Here is a 21431-nt window from a genome sequence, read left to right on the forward strand (position 1 = left end):
CTTAGTCTCAGACTTGGTCAACAGTTATTCTCTAAGGACTGTGTGTATAGCCACTTATCAGAACCAGAGCCCTCTCAGGGCTTTCGCCAAGGCGACAGCATTAATTTACAACGTTATAAGTCCGGTCATGTCCAGCGTACTGAACTTCACGATTACGGATTCACTAATAATGCGCTTACACCCCCAGTCTAGTCGTGTTGCATGAACTATCACGGCCACACATAAAGAGTCTGGTCGTGTTCAATGAGAACTACCATGGCTAGATGAGTGAAGAGTGCAGTTTATTAGAGCAACAGACACACAGATTCTTTGGATTACCGGTGATAAATTCACTGTCTGCAAAGCACATGCAAATACCAAGAATATGAGTAACACTGCCAGCTACAAAAGCATTAAAAGATAATAAAGCGACTCTATAGAGATTTCTAAGTTTCCCAGGGAGGCACTTGGTATAACCAAGTGTTCGACTCTTACCCAAAGGCGTCCTGATGGGGGGGAAGAGAGGCTCAGCCCGTCGACTGATCCCAGAAGTTAGAGTAGTACACGATGGTGTCTTCCCTAACATTCTCTTTCTCTTAAGCCATTTTATACTATCTTTCACCTTTCAGGTGGAGCTTGAGTGACTCTAGTCATACATACCTTTGTTTAGGATTGGTGTAAAGTTTTCTTGCTTCGCTTTTAAAGGTATAAGCTAGAAGAATTCAGTGCGCAAGCTCAGTGAGGGGTGGTTGCACCTTGGAGGAGGGTAGCTTTTGGGATGGAGGTCTGTTTTGGTATTATAATGATGTTATAATGAGCAAAGTTCACCAAAAAGACAGCATTTTGTCAAAAATGTGGCAGGCTGTTGGCCCAGGGTAGTAAATATGCAGCTTATCAGTTCCATGACACCTTTAAGTTCCCATGTAATTGCAGAGCCTGGCTGCGGCATCTCCACACCGCTCCACCCTCCGGGCAGCACCTCTTAGAGTCAGCACACCAAGTTTCCCTGGCGTTACCAACATCTACGGTTGCAGGCCTAGGGAATTTCCATGGAATGGATTCCTTGCATGTCAGCCCCATTCCACCTGGGAAGCTTCTTCAATGCTGTGCCTTACCTAACAGTGTGAATATAAGTTCTAATTTCTAAGTCACCTCAGCAATTATCCCACACTTGTGTAGTTCCCAAGTCTCTGGGAGGCACAACGATTTTCTACACTTCCTAAAATTTTCCTTATGTGACCACAGCACTGATCGTTAAGGATGGATCATTTGGTTCAGTTTTAGGGAATGGTTAGGAAAAAGAAATAGAAGAAAGTAGTGTCTCAGCTAACTTGCACATGGATTTTGGTAACATGACAGCTAATAAGTCTGACAGGAGCTTCATTTCTTTCCTTGATTAAGCTTAAGTCAGAGCTAGAAAACAGAGAACAATGATGTTAGCAGTTGCGTGTGTTATGGTTTTTATTCAAAAAAACATTCTTACATTCTTATGTCATTTTCTTAAGTACTCAAAACTTAATTGCAAGCTGAGTTCCTTTTGCCAGCCAGAGTAATCATTCAAACTGCAATTCAGCCTCCTGGAACAATGTAATTCTTTGGCAGAGCACCATCAGGTTGCAGTTTGGTTTCCAACTGTAAAGATGCTGATTTACAACAAATGAGACCTATGAATACAGTTTCAGTGTAATCTGCACAAACAGTCCAGTGAACTGTAAAAAGCACCCTATTTACTGTATTCCATGTGGCACCAAGGATCAGTCTGGAAGGAAAATATGTTCATACTCTCCTGAAACACATTTTCCCACTAAATTGCCAAAATATGATGCAACTTGCCATGCATGATGCCTGTGCATAATATATATCTCTCTGAGGGACACAGAGGACTTTGTGTCCCTAAACTGTGTATCAAATTCTTAGACATCCCTATTTCATGTGCTTTAAGTTTTCTTGATAACCAGAACAGTTTTATTCCACCTTTACTGAAGAGTGAGATTTTCAGAGAAAAGAGTAGCCTAAAAAAAGTGTCTGTCAGCTAAACATGGCACTGAAGACACTATATTCTTGTTTTTATTTTCCTCTTCCTGTTGTAGCTGGGATTCACAGCTACCCACCTTCACGTTCAGCGACATGTTCATTCAGATTTCCACCCGCTTAGCATCCCAGTATATATATGGATTTGGAGAAACTGAGGACACCATGTTTCGACGTAACATGAGCTGGCACACCTGGGGAATGTTCACAAGGGATCAACCTCCTGCTGTAAGTAGAAGCAAATGTAGCTTTTGGAACAATGAACCTAAAGTGCCGGAGTTTTTTGGCAGGACTTTAAAGGCCAGTGGATGTCCACTGGTATTGGACACACTTATTGGCTTTGATCGTATTTATCAAGGCTTATAATTTGGATGGTGTCTCCATGGCAATGGTCTTCTCTAAACCTATTTTTTGTTTGTGACCAGCGAGACCAATGTGTGGAGCTCAGGCCCTGAGTCAGATGTCAGAAGATTACAAATGGCTTAGAAATAACAGCATATTCCTCCTTTTTTTATTCTTCTCCACTAATTATTCTGAAAGCTAGACATGAGTCAGGACAACTCCCAGTGGTTTGGGATTAAATTAGTACTTACAGAGATAAATAAAAAATCTCATTTCTATGTGTATGCTTGTGTTATTTCCTACGAGATAGCACGTTTGCAATTTGCAGGGAATGACCAGTGAAATAGTGGTGGTTAATTATAGCTCTAATTTCCAGTTCAGGTTTCAACATATTTTTGAGTAAATGAAAGATAACAGAATGTCACCAGCATCTCCTGATCATATATACATCTGCTACTGTTTGAAAAGAAGGGAAAGTTTTGTCCTGGGGAAGGACTTTCTCATTAGCAAGTTTTAAAGGCAGTAATACGTTTGCTTTCCTTCTTGCCTGGTCAGTCTGAACAGGACTGACTCAAATTGTGAAGTTGAAAGTGATCTTCTGTAGGTATATTTTATAGGTAGGTAGGGTGTAAGTGTATAATTTTGGAGTTTATTTGTTGTATGTTTGGCAGTTGTGTGTTTCATCTTTTATTAAATTTATTAATAAATGTAAATATGTGAAAGCTTGTGATGTTTCCCCAATAGAATGTATTATTTTATTTTGTTTGCAGTACAAGTTGGGTTCCTATGGTTATCATCCATTTTACATGGCTCTTGAAGAAGATGGCAATGCCCATGGAGTTCTCTTGCTTAACAGCAATGCAATGGGTAAGAAAACCTTCACTTTATTTTCTCTATGTATTTTATTTTTATGGTCAGTGTTTTGCAATAGTGGTGAATCCAGGCATCCCTTTCTCATTTCACTTCCCCCATTTCCAGATGTGACATTCCAGCCGACCCCTGCCCTGACGTACCGCACCACTGGAGGAATTCTTGACTTCTACATGGTTTTGGGCCCAACACCAGAACGTGTTGTTCAGGAGTACACTGCAGTAGGATTCTGACTCTGTTACAAACTAAAGCTTGATTGGTTGGCTGGTTGGTTTGTTTTGTTTTCACCTACTCACCGCAAATATTCTTTCTTACTTTTAGCTGATTGGACGACCGGTCATGCCACCCTACTGGTCTTTGGGATTCCAGTTGTGCCGCTATGGATACAGGAATGACTCGGAAATCGCCCAGCTGGTGGAGGGCATGAAGGCAGCTGGGATTCCCTATGTACGCTGGTAGCGGTTAACTTTTGAGCTCATGCCTGAACTTTTGGCATCAGAATATTAACTAAGACCATTTAAACACAAAATCAAAAACCAACCAAAAAAACCCTACCACCATGGTAGAGTAGAGCAGACTATGTTTTATGCCAGAGCTGAACATCTCTGCACATTCTGGGCCGTGCTAAATGTAGGCGTCAGGCTGCTTTATCTTCCTTATCATTCATATCAAAGAAGCACCCAGATGCCTTAGTCAGTCATGGGCTCTCGCCATGTTGGCTATGAAGGAGCAGTGATCAACAAGAAAAACAAGCAGGAAAAAAAATGAAGCAGCATTTTTCAATGGGATATTGCTCTGTGTCAAGTCAGCTATGATTTGGCACAGGCTATTGTTGGGAAAGTTGGAATAGCACAAAGATCTAACAATTATACTATAAATTGAATGTGACTTCATTTTAAATGTAATTAACATCGCTATTTCAATACAGAACAACTGTTTCCACTGTTTCCTTATATATATGGTAACATATGTGCAGTTTCTGTGTACGTACACATATGTACAAATCCAGGACTTTTTTCTCTATCATGTATTAATTTCTACCCTCAGACTAGATGCAGTAGTGAAAGGTTTATTTTGTATTGGAAATGCTGATAGGTTGTGAAATATTCATTTAATAGCTTTAGCTTAAAGTTACATCTGCTTCCAATTTTACAGTTCAAAAGTTCAGTAGTTTACTTATTTTGGCAGATTTTCAATAAATGTGTATTTGTCAAAAAAGAAAAAGATTAATTTGACATTAAATGTTTTTCGTGAACTGCAGGATGTCCAATACGTAGATGTTGACCATATGGAAAGGCAACTGGACTTCACCATTGGCACACACTTTGCTGGATTACCAGCTCTGATTAACAAAATAAAAGAAGAGGGAATGAGATTTATCATTATCCTGGTCAGTTTTGAATACTGCTTTTAAATTTCAATGTATCATTACAGAATGCAGAATATATTCAACAGCATTTCTAAACTTGTTTTTTGAGCATAAGGGTAAAAGTGTTTTTAATTGTAGGAGCCAACCATTTCTGGAAATGAAACCAATTATCCTACCTTCTCAAGAGGTGTGCAGGACGATGTCTTCATAAAATGGCCCAATACCAATGACATTATATATTCCAAGGTACTGTTCTTAAAAGTAGATGACAGTAGAGGCATGCGGTATCCAAGGGAGCAACATGTCAGCCTAGACTTCAGTGCTAGCCATAGGGGGAAAGTCTGCTGATGGTATATTCATGCCTGGCTGTAAATGACACATTGAATAAATACTACAAACTGGATTGTCTTCAGTTTGTGTTGTCATTCACATAGGTATCAGGGAAGAATTATTATATCTGTCTGCTGCTGATGCTCAGTATATATTCAGTGTGGTTTGGTTATTTTAAAATGTCCTTTGTCCTATTAGGTCTAGCCATTTCTTCCCAATGTACAAGTCAATGAGTCACTGCCTGAGCAACCCCAAATATGGGTAAATGTTGATATGGTTTGGTTATGGACTCAAATATAGACAGAGCAGCACATTATTTGAGGAAAATAGCAGCAAACTAGTTGATAAATCTCGTGGGAGGAATAAGGTACAGAAGCTGGCTAGCATTCCTAACAGAGCCAAAAAAGTTAGTTAAAAGTATTTTTTTAATTATTTTTTTAAACAAATTCTAACATTTTAACAGTGGGATGCTTTCAATCCTGTATCTGTTTTGTTTTCATACTATTTTCACAGATCTACGGAGCACATGCTGCTTTCCCAGATTTCTTCCGCAATTCCACAGTGGAGTGGTGGAAGAGAGAAATCCTGGAGTTCTACAACAATCCCACCAACCCCTCGAGAAGCGTCAAGTTTGATGGCCTGTGGATTGTAAGTGTAGAAATGCATTCGATTTCTCGATTTTTTCTCTGCCAGACACTAACAGAGAGGGCCATATTTCACAGTGTATGTACTGCTGTTGAAGCTCAGAGGGTATCTGGCGTTAAATTGCCATTAAGTAAAATAAAAAAATAGGCTGGAGGGAAAGCAAGCAGAGCACCAGGCAGAACCTGAGCCCCCAGCCAAAGGCACGACTTTGGCTCTAGGTTGCACACTTGCATTGCCTCGGTATATCGTGACTTTCTTCCTCCACTGTGACACTGTTTGCACAGGGGAAACAGAGCCCAGGCTCACTGTCCTTCCCTTGAAACACTTTGTGGCTCCTTGTCCCTGCACCATGCCACATGTGAATGTGAATGTGTCAGGAAAAGATGGAACGGCAGACTGAGACTGCAGCTACAATGCTGCTTGTTTGTAATTCAGAATTTAGCTTGTTTTGTAGGTTCAAAGCAAATACAATCAGGTTTTGCTCTATGTTTTTAGGACATGAATGAACCAGCAGCTTTTCTGAATGGCGCCATTGATGGTTGTAGAAATGACCTCCTAAATATGCCACCATATATACCTCGTAAGTCTGATCGCTCCTTAAAACAGTTTTTGGTCATTCTGGTTACTACGTAATTTCTTATATGGTATATGTGGTGTAGATGTCTAAAGTTAGGTATATAAAAACACAACTCCTAACTGAAAGTGGCCCTTTTTTTCTGAGATTATGGGCACACTTCAACCCCATCTGTTTCAGTGGGAGCAGTAATGCATGGCATTTTTAAAAAATAAAGTTATTTTCAGCTACTTGCCTCCATATGGATTTTGATACCTATTTTATATCTAGGTGCTTTAGGCATGGTAGAGAATGTAGTTCTCTGTTTTGCAGTTTTCTCAGTCGAATAATGCAATTAATTAAAAATTTAGAAAATATCCTTGTGTCTCCTCTCATTACCATTTATCTGTACAGTCAAATACTTGAAATACTTAGCTTTCTTAGCTTGGCTTTACTTAAGTACTGATGTAAAGTAGTACTAATTAGTCAGCATTTATTAATGGTTTATTAGCATACTCCTGTTGCTTATAGTTGTCTTCAGTTATTATGAATAGTGTCTCAGGAGTTGTCAGGAAGCTAATATTCAGACATAGACCATACCCCCTGCCCCACTATTTTTCTGTTTATATGGATGATGTGACAGTGTTTACAAAGAGTTGCAATATCTTCTGAATTTGGGTATACTCTGTTCACTCTTTGAGCCTCTTCAGTAAGAGCATCTGTAACTGAGCTATTAAAACACTTACAGACCCAGATGCCTACAGAGGAGTATTAGAAATATTCCATTTCAGAAAAGTGGAAATGCTATTTTTATAATTATAAATAAATAAATGACAGTATACATGCCTAAAAGAGGCTGAAGGCCAAAGAGATTATGAAAATCAAGAAAAAGTAACTCATCATTACTGAATGTTCATTATTAAAAAATAAATATTTTTCTTCCCTTTCCATTAGATTTGGGATACCAGTCAGATGGATTAACTGTCAAAACTCCATGCATGGAAGCTCAGCAATATCTTCCAGACGGTACCCCTGTTAGACACTATGATGTCCACAGTCTCTATGGATGGTCACAAACAAAACCTACCCTAGAGTAAGTGAAGTCTGCATATTTTCTTGTTGTCTGCAAAATATGTTACAAATGAATATTCTGTGTCTATATTCTTATGGCCAAAACTTTCATCAGTTTATTTAACATTCCTGAGATATCTTTCTTTTCATCCTGATACCGTCAATTCTTCAATTCAGCTAGAAGTGGAGTTTGGTGTTCAGAAGTTTGAGCAGCAGTGCTATAGCTCTTGCAGCTGGTATTAATTCATTCATGCCTCTGCTCAGCGCAGTGATCTCACCTGTGGTGCAAGCAGGGTGGTATGAACCTGAGCTGCTGGAAAGGATGTGCAAGGAGAAGGTGAGGTGGGTCTGCGGAGGTCTGAGCTGAAGCTGTGCTTCTATGGTTTCACTGCAATAAATACTTTCTGCAACTGCAGCTAGCTAGAAGAAAAAAAAACCAACAAAAACCCCAAAACAGCTCAAGCATGTCTACACCTGCAGCTGCATCACTGACTGTCTCAGGACAAGCAGGCAAAGTCTTTATTTTGAGTTTAGCAGCTTTAAAATCACTGACCCAGAGCAGACACAATTTTCAAGGTACGTTTTAAAGACAGTTTACCCCAGTCTGATACTAAATAAACTTATTGCTCACCTAGCTGGGAAGCAATTCTTGGTATGCCAGTTCTGAGGACTTCATCCATATAAATGTTATGTATGTTGTGCAAGCTTAAATGCTACCTGCATTATGGAATAAGATGGCCATGGTGCTATTTCTCATATAGTTTAATTTGGATGTAATTACTCACCATCAAGCATTTCCTTGTCCAAATGCATTCAAACACTACATGTTGCCTTTTCAGCAGAGATTTCTATTATGAGACAGCCACCAAGGCCGTCCCGGGGCGATGCTCTGCATTGTAAACGAGAGCAGTCAGTCAAAAGACACCGCTCGGGTATTCATGCACAAGGCAGAATGGAGAACAGGTCTGAACGCTTTGATCAGCTGTTGGGAACAGTAATTACTCAATTATAGTCTCAATAATTACTGTAATTAAAATATAAAATACCTTTTGTTTCTAGGTTTTGCTGGGATAGCCTGGTTTACTCCTAACGTTGATACTGCTTTCTCCTTACGCCATACATCTAGTGAGGGAAAATGAATATAGTTTTTTAACAATGTTAATTTAAGAAGGGCTCGATTATATCCTCTATTTAAAACAAAGTTAGTAGTAATGAAAAGGGGAAACAGTGACTTTTAAAATGCAAGCTGTGTGCGTAAGACTTTACTTTTAAGAATTTATTTTCTCAGTTCCAAGGCAAACGTCGTTATCTGCTCCTTACTGAATAGTAACCCAGCCTGCTTTAGATAACGTCTGATCTAATGATAATATATCAGTGCTGTTTCATTTCCAATTCAACGAGTAAGCAAGGAAGCAGCGTTTCTTTATAGGTCTTAATGACCTTAAAGCCCATTGCAGAGCTGCCAGTCAAGGCAGGAGTGAAATTGCTGACAGGACAGGAAAGAATGTCTGATACCTCTGCTGTCAGCCAAATCACATGCGATTTGGGCATTGTAAGTAGACAATAATTTAAGACTAAGAGGAATATTACTGTCTTTTCTGTGTATTAAGTATGAACTGAAATGTAGTGAAATATTTTTTTCTGTTTTCAGAGGTACCGCAACAGAAATGACAATGATAAATTAAACAGCTTATACAGATATTCTAGCACTTGAAATTTACAGAAAAACATGAGTTTAAAAGAAAAAAAGTATATATATATATACTTACTAGTATATCTAGAACCCTTACTAGTGAATACAGTAACCATTTGGAGGTAAATCAGGCTTTGTGACATGAGTAATTCTTTTCATGGCTACAGCTTTGACCCAGTCCTGGAGCAAAGAGCTGGCACCTCGAGTCAGGAAAACACTCGGGCTGTGCTCATCCTTGAGCAGTTCTACACGCAACATACCCTTCCTTTACATTTGAAAATTTAGCAGCAATTTCCAAAGCATTGTTGAAGTAGGGTAAACCAAGCAGAGGCTGAAAATGTTTGATAGTATATTACAAAGAAATAAAAGATACTAGAAAACTTACTGTTTGTCTTGGAAGAAATAATTACAGCACATGAGTCTAGTTTAATTACTACGGTAATTTAAGTGACTTGTGTATTTTTGCTGTAATTATAGTGTCACGAAAGCTGCAATTCCTGTAGAAAAATAAATAAATAGTGCCTTATTGAAGCAGCTGTTTAGGCAATTATTGTGGAGCTAGCATTGGAGAGCAGTGCGATTTAATCAGTGTAGCTGTCTGACTGGTAGTAGTTTTTAGTATTTTGCTGTAAGGATTCACAGTACGTGTGCACGGCTGCAAAGGAATTGTTCTAAGAAAGCGGAGCAGTAATGCATCCATGCCAGTCGCATGGCATAGCCCAACAGCATATGCTGCAGAGAAAGGTGCTCGTATCCTTGGCGGAGCACCTAGAAAGCATAAATCCCCCTCAACTCAGCTAATTTTTTAATTTTTTTTTCCTAAAGCTTACTTGGTTACCTTTGCAGGTACTTTGTGGCAATGGCCAAGGCTTTATTTCAGAAAATTATTATTTATTTATTTATTTATTTATTTGAGGTAATGTGGTTAATTGGTCAATCAATTCTCCATCCAGCTCATTCACACCCACGCCTCCAGGGCCTCAGGAGCTCTTCTGCTGAGTCATCAGCAAGCCACAGTCTCCCCTCCCAGTAGCAATGATCCTGAGCAAGGCCATAGGGTTTTAGTGCCAGAACATCTTGAAAAGTCCATGACAGCCCTTGCCTGGTGCTAGCTGTTTCCTTCTGTCCCCCAAACCCAAGAGCCCTGTTTCCCGCCCTGTAAGTTTTTGCCTCTAATTTGGGAAAGATAAGTAAGTCCTACCATCCTCAAAAGGTTACTAACCTCTGGCTGAAGTCTGTTCTGCTTATGAGGAAGCCAAATGTGATCATATGAAGAGGTCAGCTAATGCCAAGGTAGTCACAGACATTGGTAGTCACTCCTTAGCTTTAGTTGTAAGGCCTGTTACCTGCTCTGAGCAGAAAACAGCTGGTTTAATATGTTTGCTTCTAGACAAATCCCTGTTGATCATTTCATATTGATATCATGTCATCTTGGTGTTTCTGAAGTGGCTACAGATCCATGACTTATTCTTTTGTTCCCATACTTTTTTGGCAACTAGAGTTATACTGACAGGTCCAATATTCCTGGCACCTCTATTTTCCCCCTTATGATCTTTTTGGTATGAGTTTTGTTAAATTATTTTCAATGGTTGCTGCAAGTTTTCAGGTACTTTAAGAAAGGAATGATGTGCCCTGGAACACATCGTGGAGCCCTTACAAAATGTGCAAGTCGGGCTACATTCATATTTTCCCACACAGTAATTAGCCTGAGCTGGAAATCTGTATTTTAGCACCTCCTTGTTTTGCCAGTTCTCTTTCCTGCTACAGGTTGGCTGACACTGCTGAGTTTCTGTGTATGTGTGAATCATAGCGAATTGCCGTAAAAAGCACATGTGGATTGGATGCATGCATATTCATGCATACAACAATGCCGCCTTTCGCTATGAAAATATAAGCCCTTATGTTTATTTTCAAAGAGGATCTTATGTAATAAACTCTCATATAATATTTCTCATGTAATTTGTTTTTTTGTCCATTTTCAATGTCAGTGGTTTGCAGAATGCCACCAAGGAGCGTGGGATAGTTATCACCCGTTCCACCTATCCCAGTAGTGGAAGATGGGCAGGACACAGGCTCGGTGATAACTCTGCAGCTTGGGATCAGCTGGCTAAATCTGTTATTGGTATGTAGAAGGAAAAGGATCTGTATTCAATTTACTCTGTGCAGTTATTTATTTTCCTTCATCTGCTTGCTTTTAGTATTCATGCGGTTTTGGCTGAAACAAGCCCTTTAGTTCAGTAACCAGAAGTCATGGTCAGTTCCTTTTTTACTTCTTCTTTGCTTCTACACTGGGTGCTAGGAGCTTTTTATTCCCTTGGGACCATCCACCTTCCTGCCCTGTGTCCTACCGCTCCTTTCCTCGTTTGCTCCTGACCAACCAGCTCCCATCTCTTTCTGTAGCAGAAAAACATGAGACGTTGGAGAAATCGTGGGGTTTGTGTTTTGGTTTTTTTTTCTTCTCATTCAGCGTTACAGTATGTATTCTCTGTGTAACAAATAGAGTACAAAAGAGGGGAAAAAAACCAACCAAACAAACAGCTAGTAATGTTGAATTATTTTTCCTTTCAGGTATGATGGAGTTCAGTCTCTTTGGAATATCTTACGTAAGCTAATGAGTTATTACCTTACATTTCATTATCTTGACGCTGTCCATGACTTTATAGTATTCAAATCGGATTATTTTTAAACTTTCAGACAGGAGCTGATATCTGTGGCTTCTTCAAAGACTCAGAGTATGAGCTGTGTCTTCGCTGGATGCAGCTGGGCGCATTTTACCCATACTCGAGAAATCACAATGAGAAAGGAACAAGGGTGAGTCACAATTTTTTAACGGTACTTAACGGCTGGGTCTTTGCAACGCACGTGTAAAGACCAGCCAGAACATTGCACAAGCTGGCCTGCCGCAAAAAAAAGTACATTCCAAGAAAAACGGACAGGAAAAGAACACGTTTGGCTCTTCATCAAATAAATAATTGTTTTTATTTATATGCTAGCTCTGCTATAAGCCTCCCCATCATCTGGGAGGTTTTATGCCCACAGAGGGGCTGCTGTGGGATTTGGACCACTTGAAGGAAGCATATTCTAAGTTTGCTTTGACTGAATCAAACTCCTGCATGTTTTTCCCTGTATGCCATTTTTATTTAAATGCACTACACTGGCAAGACTAAAATAGAGTGCTTTTATGGCAAATGCACTTAAAGGAGCAAAACTGACCTTGGTGCTCTCAGCCCTAATTATCCATAATTATACAGCAAATGGGAAATGGAACAGCGTAATAAGATTCTGGCGTAAGACTTGGCAATTTCTATGCTTTGCACATTTGCCACCATCAGATATTGTATTTCTTTTAAGAGCAAAGGAAAATAATTGCTAAATGTAGGCCTGTGCTGGCTAAGGACTATATTGTAGAAGGCTGTAAAACAAGATAACTGGAAAAATAAAAAAAAATGGAAACAGCACTTCTACTCTGGTTAAAGCTTCAGGTCTAGCAGAGTAGAGCTATTTATACGGCATATATCTAATGGATTAAAGCCTCCTTTTCAAAAACTGTGTGCTTTATCTTGCAGCGGCACACCTTCTGGTAGGACTTTTAAAGCCTTTAAAAATGCAGATTCAGGGTTATCATGTTGCTTCCAGTCTTACCCAATTTGCCAAGGTATTGTTCAATACATTTAATAAAGATTGGAAGTGCTCCCTGACATCAGTCATTAGTGCTTCGGTCTCTTCTTGCAAGTCCTGAGTGCTGCCCTGCAGAAAAGAGGGATAATAAATTATGTACACGGGGATGTGCCACGCCTTCGGGCATTTTGCATTAAACATTTTTCACAGTACTCCCCCCAGGTTTTTCTCACCTTCCCTCTTTCTAGTTGCCCTCTTAGGGCTGACAGTGATGCCTACTGTTTTTTGTGTCACTTACTCCTTAATTGAAGTATAAATAAATGAAAGTGCTCTAGTTCACAGGAGAAACTTCCTCAGCTTTGTCTTGCTACGTTGATTTTTGTTTTTTTCAGGTTTTCTGAATGAAACAATCCAGCTTGAATAACAACGGTCACTTCTCTTTCAGAGGCAAGATCCTGTTTCCTGGAACTCAACGTTTGAGGAGATTTCCAGGAACGTGCTGAATATAAGATACACCCTGTTACCCTATCTCTACACACTAATGTATGATGCCCATGCCTGTGGCAGCACTGTGATCCGCCCCATATTCCATGAGTAAGTGCAACTCCTTTGCTCTCCTTATCAGGAATTTCCACTAAAACTTCTGTAGTTACGACCCTCCTGACAATAAAGTTTTCTCTTAGTTACAGCAATTTTCCTTTCAACAGAAAAGCACGAGATTGAGAAATGAGCTTTCAATACCAAGTCGCACTTGAACAGTACTAGTTCTCTATTTTTCACTATGCAAAATCAAACATTTGCTTCTCTAGGAGTAATATTTAAATTTTAAATCTTACCTTTAACCTCTTTAGGGGCAGCAACAAAATGCTGGTCATATGTAGAATCAAAAAAACAAATGTTGCAAAAAGAGCTGAAGAAAAACTTTAAGCAAAAAAGAGGGAGTTCTGGCAGAAATCATGGGAGTTTTGCAGGGAAAAATTGCTTTTTTTGTGTTTGTGTCCAAGCTGATATAGCAGATTTTTTTACAAGATGTTGTTAGACATACAAAGCCTTCTTTAACTCCTTCTATTGTGGAGTTAGATGTGGTCCAGTATCTACGTGCATGTCTTGGCTGAGGAACATCGAGTTGTTTGCATGTATTGACTTGCCTTTTTCATAGCAACTGTCTTAAGAAAAAAGTGGTGCAAATTCGAAAGTGGTTCCCAGTCTGTCCACTACCTAATCCTATTATTGCTAATGCCGGCCAAGCACAACAGATCTTCAGAGTTTTCTGATTTAAATATACTGAAAAGCAAATGCAAAGAAATGACAAAAAAAGAAAGCTAAGTAATAGCTTGCATTTCTCTAATGAGTTTCACATTAGGATCTTTATGCATTCTTGGCAAGCACTAATTGATCTATGAATTATTAATACCAGAATAAAGATGAGGAAATAGTAGATACTAGGAATAGTAGATTCGATTACTGACAAAATGTCTTAAAGAAGGAACACTTTGGAAAAGTTCAGCACCCAATGTATAATCATTATTCTGTTAACTTGCAGGTTTGTGGAAGACAGAACAACCTGGGAAATATATGAGCAGTTCCTCTGGGGACCTGCACTGCTCATCAGCCCTGTGATGCAACAGGTACGTTTTTAAGCACTTATAAAAATATTAAAGTCACTTTAGCTAAAGTTCACTTTTTGATTTAAGGTACCTAAAACATGTATGTTTAATTCCAGAATGCTGTAACAGTGAATGCTTACTTACCCAATGCCCGCTGGTATGATTACTACACAGTAAGTCCTTTTAAAAGTTATATTTTATATGTCTTCTTCACAGTGCTGTTCAGACAGGGTGTGCTGGGAGTAGTGGTGAGGTGTGAACCCTCTCTCTCCCTTTTACAGATGTGCTTTCAGTACCAGTTCTTAGCAATATAACATCTACTTAGCTGATTAAAAGAATCCTTGATTCCTGTGTAATAAGATATAATAACATGACCACATTTAGGGTAAATTAAAAGTTGAAATAATACCTTTCATTTCAAGTCCTTTTACTGACTTTTTTTTAACCCTCCAATGATATACATAATGTCTTTGTAAGGAATTCTGGAATGGAGAAAGACAAAACAGGTTTAGCCGCATCATCTTTCACAGAAAAAAAAGAAAAGTTTTGGTAACAGGAAGAGCAGGCATCAAAAATCACTTCATTAATCACAAGTTCGTATTTCACCTGACTGGTCCCTTTGGTTTGGCTGCTGTCACCTACGATCACGCCAGTCTTTTATAGATACAGAATTTCAGAGTTTCTCTTAAAAGCCTTATGTAGTTACTCCTGCAGTAACAACTCCTAATTAATCTGTCTAGCAAAACATGGTAATTTCATTCCAAAAAATACCTGTAAAGGGAGGGTAATTCGGTAGAAGACTTTTTTATTTTTTCATAAATAGGATGAAGATATTGGCTTTAGGGGACAATTCAAACTTTTACCAGCTCCTTTGGAACATATCAACCTGCATATCCGAGGCGGATACATTCTTGCTTGGCAAAGACCTGCTAATACAACCTTTTACAGGTAAGATTAACTGAAAATTTAAAATTTAGTTTTGCACAATTACATATAGATACTGTCAGTCCTCAGAGAAGCTACATGTATGATAGCACTGGAGCTTTATGGCTGTTTTTTCTTTTTGGTTTCCTCCTCATGGCCTCCTTTAATTTAATGGTATGGGCTTAGGAAGATGACTATGGGAGAGCAATTGAGTGGCACACAATATTTCTTAAAAAATTCTAGTGTTTGATAAATATGAAATGTGATCAGCTGAGGAAATTGAAGAAACATTATTCTGTTTTCCATAGCCGAAAAAACCCGATGGGACTCACTGTGGCTTTGAATGACACTCTGTTTGCAGAAGGACAGCTTTATTGGGATGATGGGGTTCGCATTGGTATGTATGATGCTTCTTGCCCACATAAAATCCTTTTTTGCTGCGAGGATGGTCAAACACGGCAACAGGTTGCCCAGAGAGGCTGTGGAGCCTCCACTCTTGGACTCCAAGCTGTAAGAACCTGCATGGCTTTGGAAAAGAAGTGCTGGTGGTTGCTTCTGCCTTAGAAGTCCTCGGTGTAGCGTGGGGTGTTTGAGGAGGAGCAATAGGAGCAGATGGAAATGATGGACTCTGGCCAAAGCAATCACATTTCTGGAGGACATATCTGAACACGCCTCAGAGACAAAACTGAAACTAAACCTTCAGATTAGCATTACAGAAAAATGGGTTTTCCTGATTTAAACTGCATAATGCTATGATTTATAGAATTAATATGTTGTATAAATGAAATTGTGCCTGGACCTAAGGCAGCAAAGATAACAAAGATTTGTTCTCAAACCTATGGGAACCATAACCATAGATTATGTGGGAAGCTTGAACTAATGTCTTCAACATTAATACATTTAAACCATCTTCAGATACGAGAAACTTAAATGTCATTTATCCTTTCCATCCAGAGTGTAATAACAAAAAGCTATCACCCGAGATTACTGCAAGTAATGCAGAAAATGGTGTTATTTTGCATAGTGATGTGTAGGGAAGTTTGCAGGATGCTGTTAGTGTATTTTGAGATGCTTCATATACACCACTGCCTGTTCAGAATGGAACTGGAATTCAGAAGTGATGGCCATGTTTATGGAAGTCTGATGATAAAGGAAATTAGGATAGATTACAAGGTGCAGCTCACCAGGATGCCGGTGATCTGGTTTTGGTAGTGCAGGAAGGCAAGAACCTACAATGCCCATGATTATCAGCACTGCTTCGAGTGCATTTAGTGATCCTATTGAATAATAGGATTGATGAAATACGCAACAGCAATTTCAAAGAGGCATCAACATCTATCATGGTCACGTGTAATTGGACAGTGAACAGAGGTGCGTGTGGGAAACGACTCCCATGCCTTCTTCAAGGGAGAAACATTTTTCTCTTTCTGATCTTAGCACCTTGATCTTCCTCATGCTGTTTGTTTGCCTTCTTTTGTATCTTACCTCTAAAATGTTCTGATTTTGGCCTCATTTAAATAGCATGCAGTCCTATGAGAAAGTATTTTATGTCTAAAAGCATATGCCTTCTGGAAATACAGAACTTTATTTAGGAATAGATAGACATACCATATATTTGTGTATAGTAAATGGACACAATTCTTGAACTGAGATTTTGATAAGTGTTAACTAAGGTGAATAGTAAATACATTTTATTTTATTCTTTCTTTTTAACAGATGCATATGAAGACGGTGTGTATCTGCTAACCTCATTTACTGCTAATCAGGTATGTAATTGTTATCTCACAGTTTCTGAATAATCACTTTCGGTGATTATTATTATATTTTTAACTATAGGTATTTTAATTTGGGACTTCATAATGTCTAGGTATCTCACCCTAACATTAATTTGTGTTCATGATTGAATAGACTGCATGTAATGGGATTAAACTGTGTTAAGAACAAATTTAAGAATGATTGTGAAGTTACCAATTTCAGTTTACTGTTAAATAAGGTGTACATTTATGGCATTGTAATTTCTGATATAATTCTGAAAGTACAAGTTTATTTCATAAATGATTTCTATAAAGTGAAAGCATGTATCAATGCAGAACATCTGGAGCATGTAGATGGTCAGAACAGCTGTGCCGGGAAAACCAGCCCTTGCTGGTGAGAAGGAAGCTAGAGGTTGCACACAGGAAGCTTTAAGGACTAAAGGCTTTGACCCTGGCTTACAGCTACAAAGAAATACCTCTGCCCAACAAAGTATTTGGGTTTCTTTGCAAGGATGGGCACCTAAAATTGTTCCTAATCCATTTTGCAAGTTCAGGGTCCTTCTTGCTGTTCTCTACCTTGTTGTTCAAGCTATGTCGCTGCTTCAAGAAAAAAGAAAGAAAAGTTCACAGGGCCAGAAGGAAGGCATCTGTGTTAGCAGTGCATTTGCCCATATTCACTGTAGAATGTATTTATTGCAATCTTAGTTCTGGGAGGAAGCAGCTGGATACACAGTCATTGGCAACCACAGAAGAAATCACTTTCTAAAACGACAAAGAGGGGGAACAGGGCCTGCCCCATTCATGAGTCCTACTCATGCCCTCCCATCGATGACAAACCAGAGATGTATTTGTGGTTATGAGTCATAAACTTGAGTCCCAGTCTTAGGATGTGTGCATTGACCCCAGTCAACTTATTTTATAGAAACATCTCAGCATCCCATAGGAGATGGTGGGTTTTGCCGCCGTGGCCATGCCGCTTTGCAAAGCCTGTGAGAAGCAGCCTGATGGGAGAGCAGAGAAAGCAGCTTAGTCCCAGCCACAGCTTTGCACAGCGGCTGGTGTGGAGTCACTGCCTCAGTTCGGGATTGCTTTTTCTCTTTATTCTTCAACACAGAAAATCTGGCATGCATCCCTGGGTAACGAAGTCAATTGAACAGGAGTGTTTATTTTAAGTACTGGCATTTCTAGGATGTCGGGTTTCAATTTTAATCATAACAAGTTGAATATCTGGAATTAAATTAGCCTGTAATTATATGGACTTTTGGTTTAAAAGAAATGCTTTGTCTATTATAATAGAAAATACACTTTGTTATTTCATTAGTTTTCCAGGGTGCCAGAATGTCTTCTAATTTTATCCACACTGTTCTTTCTTCTCATTTCATTCTGTCTTTGTCAAAGAATTGAATGTTAATTGCTAAGGAAGATAAGTTGGTTTTGCTAATATTTAGTATTTTCAGTTGCAAGGAGATTATAAAATAAATGCACCTTTTCCTGCTCTTACAAAAAGTTGGTAAGGAAAAGCCTAATTAAAGAGGTCTTGAATCAAACAACAATGAAAAATGCTTTACAAGTAAAAGTAATACCCTCTAAGCATTACATATGCAGAATTATATCATAGCACATTTGTATGGGATCACACTTGGGCTGTGGACCAGCAGGCACCATCTCTGGGCTGCTTAAGATGGCATTTGCTCTCTGGAGACCTACTGGACCTGGGTGGGCTCTAAAGAAACCATGTGCCCATAGTCTACTTAAAATCACAGAAACTGGAAATGAGAGGGGACCTGTGAGTGCTAAGGGAGATGACAGGAGTGGAGGAGCTGTTCTGGGAGAGCATAAAGCCAGGAAAGCAGAGCCTGGATGAGGCCTCAGAGAAGCCAGGAGATGAGGCGTAATTGCTGTCCCTGTGACAGTGGAGGAGGGGTTTATCCATACAGCGCTTGCTGCCCATGTCAGAGGTTAAGAGCATCTGGTTGCTTTGCTCCTCGCATCTATCAGCCGAGTGGCAATTAAAGACACAGCAGGGCCCAGGTTCTAGCCAGGTTAACAATGTGAACAAAGCCGAAGCCTTCAACATTTGGAAAATAAATAACAACATACAGGTATTTAAAAAAAAATAAATTAAAAAAATAGAAGGAGAGGAAAGCGAGTGAAAATCTCAGGTGGACTTTTACCAGTCCAATGACAATCTTCGATTATTTTTTTTTCCTTTTTCTTTCAGAATGTTTTAGATATCACGGTTTTGCATCACGGTTACACTGATCCAAACAACTTAATGTTTACTGAAATTAAAGTCCTGGGGGTGCCCACCACTGTTAAGCAGGTGACTGTATCGCAGAATGGCAGGACAATCACATCGTCTCACACCGTGGACTACGATGACGCCAAGAAGGTGAGATGCCATTTGCAGGGAAATGCCACCTTCACAACTGAATACGTGCTCTTAAACCTTTGGAGATTCAGCTCTCAGCTGCAATACGATATTTAAAATATATTTCAGCAAGATATGTAAGCTACCATCCGGTAATGATTATATAATATACTGTTTAATGTATAGTAAGTATTGTGCAGCAAGTGTGGTAGAGCTTTTAAGCATAGAAATTACTGTTGAGGAACCCAAAATGCTTCTGACAGTGGAAAAGTGGTGGATTTTGTTTTGTGGTTGGTTTCTACTCTTCTTAATAGCTTACTTGCAACCTGTGAGAATTGAAGGAAGGAAAAGCAACTACGAGTATTTTCATAGTCTCTACACGACCCTGTTGTTGTCAGTCTTGTCTGACAACACTTTCATTTCCCAGCCCTGTTTGCCTACCACCATTTCTTATTCTGCCATGTCATATTCGGCTGTAGGCATTGCAGCACAGGGTTCCTACATGTACAGGTCAAATCCCACTTCTTCTAAAGTTATTGGCATACCTTCCACCAACTTCGGAGCACCGGGGCTTCCATCTGCACAGACCATGCCTGTCCAGGGCATTTCCCCCCTCCCGCCTCCCCAGACAATCAAATCAAGCCCTCCTAAAGGCAGCTGAAATAAATGTGTATAATTGTATTGCCGTTCAAGATGACACTCCTATGGAGCATCTTTCAAATATGAACAGAACTGCTGAGGCATTCAGTCTTGCCAGTTTTCTGGTAGAGGGAGACTGCCTAACCTCTTCTGTTACTGGGCTCTTACTACCCTTCCTTTGAAACTCAGTATTCTGTTAAGTCTTAGTTCTTCCTCTCTCTCATGGAAAGCCAGGACTGTGTAAGTTTTGTACGTAACCAAAAAGATGAGTTAAAAATGTGAAAGAGAATGGAAGTATTTCATTCTGCTGTTGACTTTTGGATGGGAAAAAAGGAAATTCATATGCACAGTTGAACTAAAATGTGTTCCAAATTTTGCTGCCTTTTAAAATTTCCTTTCTTTCTTTTTTAAATAAAAGGAACCTCAGCTCTAAAAAGGTCCCTGAATGAAGGGAAAGGATCAGAGCCTCATGATCAGATATCCCAAATCTATGCTGGTTAAACTATGTTTATAGTGATACAAACACAAAAGCAAAGGAAGAGGAATAAATTATTGTAACCTAAAATGAGAAGCCACTATCTCATTGAAGACAGAAAGAGCAGTGGATCTTAGGGCAGAGTTACTCATTGTTCGTTTTGTCTGTTTTTTTCACAGCTCCTGACAATTACCAAGCTTCAACTTGAATTAGGCAAAGACTACACTGTGCAATGGAGCTAAAATGCCTGCAAAATAACATCAGCCATACTGCTGAATTTTCTCATTGTTTTAAAACTATCTTTCAATTTTCAAAGTGCCTCTTTGTTATCTTAGAATTCATTTTACTATAAAACCATAGTGGTACAGTTGGTTCATATTAAGGTATCACATGTATAAAGCGGTCACGTTTCAGTATTGTTGAAGGTTACAAGGTCTCCATGTGATGCAAAATCTGTTCGTTAAGCAGTATGGCACTTCAGTGTAACTTTGTATTTCAAAACTGAGAACTGAATGTAAAAGTCCTTGTTTTCTCAGAGTAGAATTTCTGGCTGACTTCACGCATGCCAAACTTTGTAAAGAAGATACAGCTGGTGTTACCTACATGGATTCGGGGCCATAATTCTGCCTATATTTAACTTTAATCTTAATTTTAATTATGCCTATGTAAGTCACTACTATGGAGAAGTATTTAAGGCCAGACAAAGTAAAAGTAAATGTTTTCAGATTACTGATTTAGCATGAAATGATGTTTCAAGTTGTTGATTTATAAAATACTAAGGTACTTGCAAAAGTCATTTGAAGTCGTTGGTTTTTTTTTTTATTACTTTAGCCAGACATTTGTGTTCGCCAGTGTTTTGATCTGAAGTTGTAAAATGAAACCTGAAGTTTATAGGTTAACTAATGAATGTTGGTCTCTGAGTGTTTATTTCACTGAAGGAAATGTTGTTGTATGTTTACTATAATAGTAATTCATGTTAAAGACTCTTTGTGTCCCAGGAGTGCAGCATATGATCTACACAGATTGGTAAAGCATGTTTACAATTAAATTTGATGGGAATAAGCTGCTGTCGAGGTAGTAGTAATCTCTAGTGACTGTGCTTAAGATTCATTTAAAGGATTCCTCTCTGCTTTAAAATTTTGTGGTAAAACAGCTAAGTA

The 21431-nt window shown here is 39.0% G+C and overlaps 1 protein-coding gene across 1 annotated transcript in view; it reads left to right on the forward strand.

The window, feature by feature from the left end:
* SI (sucrase-isomaltase) overlaps positions 1-21178 on the forward strand; it is a 54377-nt gene extending 33199 nt beyond the window's left edge. The window contains 21 exon segments of the mRNA XM_072866957.1: positions 2070-2238; positions 3123-3219; positions 3331-3443; positions 3544-3669; positions 4484-4612; positions 4730-4837; positions 5120-5182; positions 5435-5569; positions 6062-6146; positions 7074-7212; positions 10872-11005; positions 11452-11486; positions 11578-11694; positions 12947-13095; positions 14045-14129; positions 14225-14281; positions 14932-15056; positions 15341-15429; positions 16749-16798; positions 19008-19178; positions 20451-21178. Of these exon segments, the coding sequence (XP_072723058.1) occupies positions 2070-2238; positions 3123-3219; positions 3331-3443; positions 3544-3669; positions 4484-4612; positions 4730-4837; positions 5120-5182; positions 5435-5569; positions 6062-6146; positions 7074-7212; positions 10872-11005; positions 11452-11486; positions 11578-11694; positions 12947-13095; positions 14045-14129; positions 14225-14281; positions 14932-15056; positions 15341-15429; positions 16749-16798; positions 19008-19178; positions 20451-20513 (2239 nt within the window). The 3' untranslated portion in view covers positions 20514-21178.
* The last annotated feature ends 253 nt before the right edge of the window (positions 21179-21431 follow it).

The sequence above is a fragment of the Ciconia boyciana genome, chromosome 7 (assembly GCF_034638445.1).
Source record: "Ciconia boyciana chromosome 7, ASM3463844v1, whole genome shotgun sequence".
NCBI classification, from domain to species: Eukaryota; Metazoa; Chordata; class Aves; order Ciconiiformes; family Ciconiidae; genus Ciconia; species Ciconia boyciana.